We start from the raw sequence: 7867 nt of genomic DNA on the forward strand, positions 1-7867 counted from the left end.
GCCATGTCATTTTGTGCAGCCGCTCTACGCAGCATTCAATTATTTATATAATTTTATTATTATTATTATTATAATACAGGATTTATATAGCGCCAACAGTTTGCGCAGCACTTTACTACACGAGGGCAGTCAATACAATTACAGTACAATTGAATACAGTATATACTGTGTGTATCTATACACTGCTCAAAAAAGGAAAGGAACATTTTTTAATCAGAGTAAAGCATCAAATCAATTAAACTCCTGGGATATTGATTTGGTCAGCTAAGTAGCAGAGGGGGTTGTTAATCAGTTTCAGCTGCTTTGGTGTTAATGAAATGAATAGGTGCACTAGATGGGCAACAATGAGATGACCTCCAAAAGAGGAATGGTTTTACAGGTGTGACAGAGTGAGGCGAGGAGAGGTGAGCCGATAACCGGCTTGTGTGAAAGGGACATCTACACTGATAATCAGTGCAGTCCCAACAGTGCCCACCAGTGCTGCCTATCAGTGCCCATCAGTGACACTCTCAGTGCCCTTCAGTGCTGCCTATCATAGCCCATCAGTGCTACCTATCAGTGCAGCCTCGTCAGTGCCTCCTCATCAGTGTCCACCAGTATTGCCTCATTAGTGCCCACCAATGCAGCTTCATTAGTGCCACCTATCAGTGCCCACAAGTGCTGCCTATCAGTGCTGCCAATTTGTGCCCATCAGTGCCACCTATCAGTGCAGCCTCATCAGTGTCTCCTCATCAGTGTCCACCAGTGCCACCTCAATGCCCACCAATGCAGCTTCATTAGTGCCACCTATCAGTGCCCACAAGTGCTGCCTATCAGTGCTGCCAATTTGTGCCCATCAGTGTCACCTATCAGTGCAGCCTCATCAGTGCCTCCTCATCAGTGTCCACCAGTGCCACCTCATTAGTTCCCACCAATACAGCTTCATTAGTGCCACCTATCAGTGCCCACAAGTGCTGCCTATCAGTGCTGCCAATTTGTGCCCATCAGTGTCACCTATCAGTGCAGCCTCATCAGTGCCTCCTCATCAGTGTCCACCAGTGCCACCTCATTAGTACCCACCAATGCATCTTCATTAGTGCCCACAAGTGCTGCCTATCAATGCCCACCAGTGCTGCCTGTCGGTGCTGCCAATTTGAGCCCATCAGTGTCACCTATCAGTGCAGCCTCATCAGTGCCTCCTCATCAGTGTCCACCAGTGCCACCTCATTAGTACCCACCAATGCATCTTCATTAGTGCCCACAAGTGCTGCCTATCAATGCCCACCAGTGCTGCCTGTCAGTGCTGCCAATTTGTGCCCATCAGTGTCACCTATCAGTGCAGCCTCATCAGCACGCATCAGTGAAGGAAAAAAATTACCAAAGTTTTATAACTGTGAAAAACATTTTGCTTTTTTTTAAATTATTCGTTTTTTTATGGTTTACGTAGCAAAAAATAAAAAACCCAGTGGTGATTAAATACCACCAAAAGAACGCTGTATTTGGGTGGAAAAATGATAAAAATGTATTATGGGTACAGTGTTGCATGACCGCGCATTTGTCAAAGTGCGATAGCGCTGAAAACTGGCCTGGGCAGGAAGGGGGTGAAAGTCCCCGGTAGGGAATTGGTTAAGGCCTTACAGATAATATATGGACTGATCTCTAACAGACTGTATATCTGCCCTTTATTTCCCGCAGCATAACAAAAGCGCCACCTACTCCGCCGGAATGCAGAAGACGTACTCGTTGGTGTGCCTCAACATGGACGACGACAAAAGCGTCAAAACGCAAAAGGCGACGAAGAAGCTCTCCTTCCTCAGCTGGGGCTTCAGGAACCACCAGAAAGCGGCCAGCACCATTTGCCTCCCGACCGCCAGCGCGGGAAAACCCGATTCCAGCAAATTGTTCCTTTCGCCGTACAACACCCTGGCGTCTGACAGCGCCATGTACTGATGGTGTCAGTGGATGGACAAGGAACTCTTTCATTGGAAGGACTCTGAACGCCGATTACTGTGACAATCCCAGGAAGCCGGTGCAGCTGTGACAATTCTCATAACTTATAAGCAGTTCTTCTATGTAGGAATAAGCTACTTCCTGTCTGGATTTTGGGAACGGCGCCTCCGGACTTCACAAAGTGAAAATAAAAAAAAGACACCGCCTTGAAAATAGTGAATTAAAGGGGAAGAATCTGTGTTTTTGCTCAGCTCCCTCCCTGTGAGCTCTCGTGCCTTTTCCATATGTGCAGTGTAAAGGCAGCTACACCTGGACACAAATGGACTGGAAAAATAATAGATGTTCATTAGGAGGATTGTGCCTATTAAGAGATACTTTATATGGTTATTATTGTGTAACTTAGAGTGTTATTTTTAAACCTAGAATGAAAAAAAAAATTTTTTTTTTTTTTAATTTACAAAGTTTAACTTCAAGGGCTGGTTCACATAAGGGCTGGATTAAATGTCCCTGCCCAGCCACACATTAAATGTGTATTTTGAGACATGACCTGTAAATAGAAATATAATACTCCTCTTAGAGAAGATTAATAAGGGCAAAATCAGGAAAATACTGCATTATGGCCACTAGATGGCGCTGGAGAAAAGATTTTTTTTATGTACTAGGACGACTGCCAGCGCCATCTAGTGGTCACAATGTAGCATTTTCCCAAAGCACTCAATTTTTTTTGTAAATGAATACTATTTGACCTTGAGAGGAAATCATCTAATAACATCCACTTTTGCCCCCCGGTCACCAAAACAAGATTTGAGGGGAAATCTTCCAATGGGGATGTTTGGATAAGTGTCTAAGATGGGATTACCCCCCCCCCCCCCAACAGTACAAAAATGGCAGAAAGAACTTCCCGAGTTTTAACTATTTCACACTTTACGTTTTGACTTTTGATATGGTTCAATCTGTAAGCTTGTAACGCTGTTTGGGGAAAGTCAGAGCTTAGCTCATGTCAGAAGACAAAAGAAATAATCAGATTTCATATCATTTATGTTATGCAGATTCAGTAGGCTTTTTAGAGTGCTTCTGGGGCCAAGTCTAACTTGTCACATGATTGCATGCAGTGAAACCTCCCACTATGGGGACTGGAGGCGGAGCATGAACAAGATAACACTGTCAGGTGTATAGATAATGAGATCTCTAGCATCCAGTACATACAATGGGCACCCAGTGGCTTAGTGGTTAGCATGTCTACTCACCCAGTGGCTTAGTGGTTAGCATGTCTACTCACCTAGTGGCTTAGTGGTTAGCATGTCTACTCACCCAGTGGCTTAGTGGTTAGCATGTCTATTCACCCAGTGGCTTAGTGGTTAGCATGTCTACTCACCCAGTGGCTTAGTGGTTAGCATGTCTACTCACCCAGTGGCTTAGTGGTTGGCATGTCTACTCACCCAGTGGCTTAGTGGTTAGCATGTCTACTCACCCAGTGGCTTAGTGGTTAGCATGTCCACCATGCAGCACTAATTCCTTGGTTCAGGTCCCAACCAGGGCATTTTCTGCATGGAGTTTGTGCTGTGCTTGCGTAGGTTTCCTCCCACACTCCAATGACATTGGCTAGAATTGGCCCAAGTATGATTTAGGGATCGACTGATCGGCAAGGCTGATATATCGAGGGCCAATATGCACTTTCCCTGATATATCAGAATCGGCTGCGGAGGTTACCGATATTGCCAATATTGTTGTGACGTCATTGCGTATGTTGCGCCTCTGGGACAGCTTCTGCCTTCTTAGGCCGCCTCCCTCAGCCTCGTCTGGAGTGGGGGAGTCTCGGGACAGTGAGTGTACAGTGCACAGAGTGTGTTTAACACAGCCGCCATATACATACACCCACCCACAGCTGCCCGGTGCCAGCCAGCCACCCACAGGCCTGTACCAGCCAGCCACAGGCCCTGGGCCTGTACCAGCCAGCCACCCACCAAAGGGTGCCAGCCAGCCACCCACCACAGGGTGCCAGCCAGCCACCCACCACAGGGTGCCAGCCACCCTCCACAGGGTGCCAGCCAGCCACCAAAGGGTGCCAGCCACCCACCACAGGGTGCCAGCCAGCCACCAACCCACCAAAAGGGTTCAGTAACAGATTTGTGTCGAAAATTGTGTTTATTTTGCAAAACTTTAAATGTTCAAAATATCGACCCATATCGGCCGATACCGATATGCAATGGCCAAAATATCGGTATCGGCAACGAAAAACCAATATCGGTCGATCCCTAGTATGATTATCTATTGAGCACACCCCAAACTGGCTGCCTCACCATCTGCCCCAACAGCACCTTTAATCCCTAGGGATAAAAATGTTATAATAATTCAAAAGAAAAAAAAAAAAAGAAGGAAGGACGAATCTTTGATCAGGAATCTAGTGCCCTCTGGGTTAAACCAGCCCTTATGTGACCAAGCCCATGTGATGGCAAAGTCTGTAACGACTCCAACTTTTAAAAAGTTTCAAAACAGTTTTATTACATTTTTATTTTTTTTTACTGTGTTATAATGATTTAAGGGTCATTTTGCATTTTTTAAAAGTCAATAAATTATAGAGACGCTCCAAAGCTCTGCAACCTGAAGCATCCAAGATTACTGCAGTGGAACACCACTGCCCCCTGCTGGCTAGAATCATGTACTGCACATTCAGCAAAATGAAACCCATTACTTTCTGATGATAGCAGGACCTAAATCAGTAGAAACATTTTTTTTTTTTTTTTTTGTATGATCATTTTTTTGATTTAACATACTCAGGCATTCAGTTTAAGCTTGGACCAAAGACGCCATGAGAAAGGGACACAGGTGTGGACGGATACATCCTCATATTTCTCTGTATGCTGCTATAGATAATGTTGTTACTGCTACGACTGCGATACAGGTCTGTGGCGGTGAGCTGATAACAAAGCTGTAGGATTCGGACCACTATGTTGTGCAATGCTGAACTTTTTTTTTTTTCATGATTTTACAAATGTTGTATATTTATGTGTTGTTTATATGGTATTATTGTAAAACAGGGTAGCCAACTAAGGCTATCTGCCCCTGGACGGATTGTTGCTGTATGGATCTTCTACAAGGAACCTTTCTTTGCGATATGCATTACCATATTGATGGGGTGGACTTATTGCATGAGCTCCTGACTCCGAAGGATACCCAAGATGCCTCTGGCTTCTGCGCTATAGCAGGAAACTGTGTTATTAGGAAAATTCTCTAGGAAAGGGACGATACAAGGATAATCCTCTAATACAATGAAGTTGGCTACTTAGTAACATCCATTGCATCAAGTCTTTTTTGGCTACATGGCATGATACAGCAGAAACAAGCTAACGCGTTTCGTCCAAAGCCGTCCTCCTAGCATATGCTATGAGTAATGCTAGGTACACACTGGCAGGCTGAACGAAAAGAATCTGGGAGGCTGGCTGTACTGATGTTAGTACAGCGATCTCCCCCCTGAGCTATTGTGTTCTGACGGGGGGATGGCCCCCCGCCAGAACACACCAGTCACAGCGCTCGCAGGCATTGACATCGGATGCCGATCAGTAGATTTATTTCCGGCATGCCCATTTAACAGAAGCCGGACATTTGGCTGGCTTCTGTTAGACAGGCTGCTGTACACACACAGGCTGAATATCACCTGGTTTAACAGAAACCGGACGATATTTGGCCCGTGTGTACAAGGCTTAAAGCGCTTGTTACCCCAACTCTTCATATTCCTTATTATTCACTTCCTCAGGTGTCAAACTGGCAGCCCTCCGGCTGTTGCGGAACTACAAGTCCCATGAGGCATTGCAAGGCTGACAGTTACAAGCATGACTCCCAAAGGGCAGAGGCATGATGGCGCTTTTAGTTCCGCAACAGCTGGAGGGCCGCCAGTTTGACACACCTGCCGGGAAGCTACACCATGTACTTGTATGAGAAAGTACCCTCTTCTCTTTGTATTGCTTCCTTTATGTGAAATACCTGGTGTTCCTGCCAGTCCCTCTGCTTTTCTATTAAAAACTGACCACACTAAGCAAGAGAGCACAGCGTGGTCAGTGCTCTAACAATCCTGGGAACTCAGTGTACTCTCCTCCAATGATCAGACTTGTCCTGACACGCCCCCCCCGCTGCACAGCCATTCACTGGAAAGCTCAGTGTGCTTCTGCTTCTCCTCCCCCCACCTCTTATGCAGCTGAGAACAGAGAGAATGTGATCACTTTAAAAAAAAAAAAAAAAGGGAAAAAGAGTATTTATAATGTTTTTTAATATCTATAGAAAAAATGTTTTGCCTTTCATTTCTATTTTAAATTGAATGAGTTGTTTAACAAAGTGATCGTTTACAATCACTTTAAGGCAGCCTTGTTCAACCAGGGTGCCTTATAGACTCTTCAGGGGTGCCTTGGCAAAATGCCTAAAAATTGCCCAAAAATTGTCAATAAACCAGAGGGTGGATCAAGGCTGCCTTTTTTGTTACACAAAGCCGCAATGTTTTAATGTGTAGCATTACAAGTTTGGGAATATTGTTGGCCAGCTGCTAGTGTCCCAACAACTGATGATGGCATAGGTTGATCAGAAGGATGCCAGGAGCCCGACAACGTCCTTGTTTGCCCCTTACCTGCCCCTCTCTCATTACTGGGGTCACGTTAGCTGATTGAGGGAGAGAAACTGGGGCAGAAGAGAAAAGCTGGAATGCTAGTCAGTACCAGTGTGCAAAGTTAAATTGCATTTTTTAGAATAAATAATCTCTAATGATGGGTGTCCCATGTGTGTGCATGCTGCTGCAATTTGTAAAACTATGAATTTAAGTTTTTACATTTTAGAATGGGGTGCCTCGAGATTGTGCAAAACTTTAAAGGGTGCCTTGACAGAAAAAAAGGTTGAGAAACACTGCTTTAAGACTTCAGTCGAAACGCGTTAGCATGTTACTGCTGTATCTTGCCATGTAGCCAATAAAGAATTGACGCAATGGATGTTACTGTGTAGGCGGCTTCGTTGTATTAGAGCAGGGATTCCCAAACTATGGCCCTCCAGTTGTTCAGGAACTACAATTCCCATCATGCCTAGTCATGTCTGTAAATGTCAGAGTTGTACAATGCCTCATGGGATGTGTAGCTCTGCAACAGCTGCAGGGCCGTAGTTTTGGAATCCCTGTATTAGAGGATTATTGCTACAAAGGCATTTGGGCCAGAGCACCGGTTTCCGGTCTCCTAGGGAATGTGCAGTAGAGCATGTTTTCTTTTTTGGACTATGATACAAATATAGTATTCTGTTATTTATAACTCTCATATCATTATCTTCAATAGGTAAATGGGGCCATGAGTAATGCCTGAGCCCTTATCTGGGACCATCTGCGCTTAGATGGACTGGCTTTGTGTAGAAGACATCATATATTCCTTTCCAGTATAGGTATAGATCAGTGATGGCAAACCTTGGCACCCCAGATGTTTTGGAACTACATTTCCCATGATGCTCCTGCACTCTGCAGTGTAGTTGAGCATCATGGGAAATGTAGTTCCAAAACATCTGGGGTGCCAAGGTTCTCCATCACTGGTATAGATGAATGTTCTCAGGCACTCAGTCCATCCCAGGATTGACCAATCTCAGATAAGGGCTCAGACCTCACAAAGCCCTTGGCTGTGTATAAATCACTGGACAGCCGTTCTTTTGAACTTAGCTCTGTTCCGGAGACTCTTTTGAAGTTTGGGGATCACAGCAAGGGACTTCTGAAGCTTCCCTAGGGCACTGCGGGCAAAGCTTGCACCTAGTGCAGTGATGGTGAACCTTGGCACTCCAGATGTTTTGGAACTACACTTCCCATGATGCTCATGCACTTTGCAGTGTAGTGGAGCATCATGGGAAATGTAGTTCCAAAACATCTGTGGTGCCAAGGGTTGCCATTACTGACCTAGTGTTTGTACCTGTACAGCCACAGGCCATG

The 7867-nt window shown here is 45.2% G+C and overlaps 1 protein-coding gene across 1 annotated transcript in view; it reads left to right on the forward strand.

Moving 5' to 3' along the window:
• RHPN2 (rhophilin Rho GTPase binding protein 2) overlaps positions 1–2032 on the forward strand; it is a 125423-nt gene extending 123391 nt beyond the window's left edge. The window contains exon 15 of the mRNA XM_082270410.1: positions 1675–2032. Coding sequence (XP_082126536.1) covers positions 1675–1929 — 255 coding nt within the window. The 3' untranslated portion in view covers positions 1930–2032. The remainder of the gene's footprint in view (positions 1–1674) is intronic.
• Positions 2033–7867: the final 5835 nt, after the last annotated feature.

Source organism: Pelophylax lessonae (genome assembly GCF_965119305.1).
Source record: "Pelophylax lessonae genome assembly, chromosome: 10".
Classification (NCBI taxonomy): Eukaryota; Metazoa; Chordata; class Amphibia; order Anura; family Ranidae; genus Pelophylax; species Pelophylax lessonae.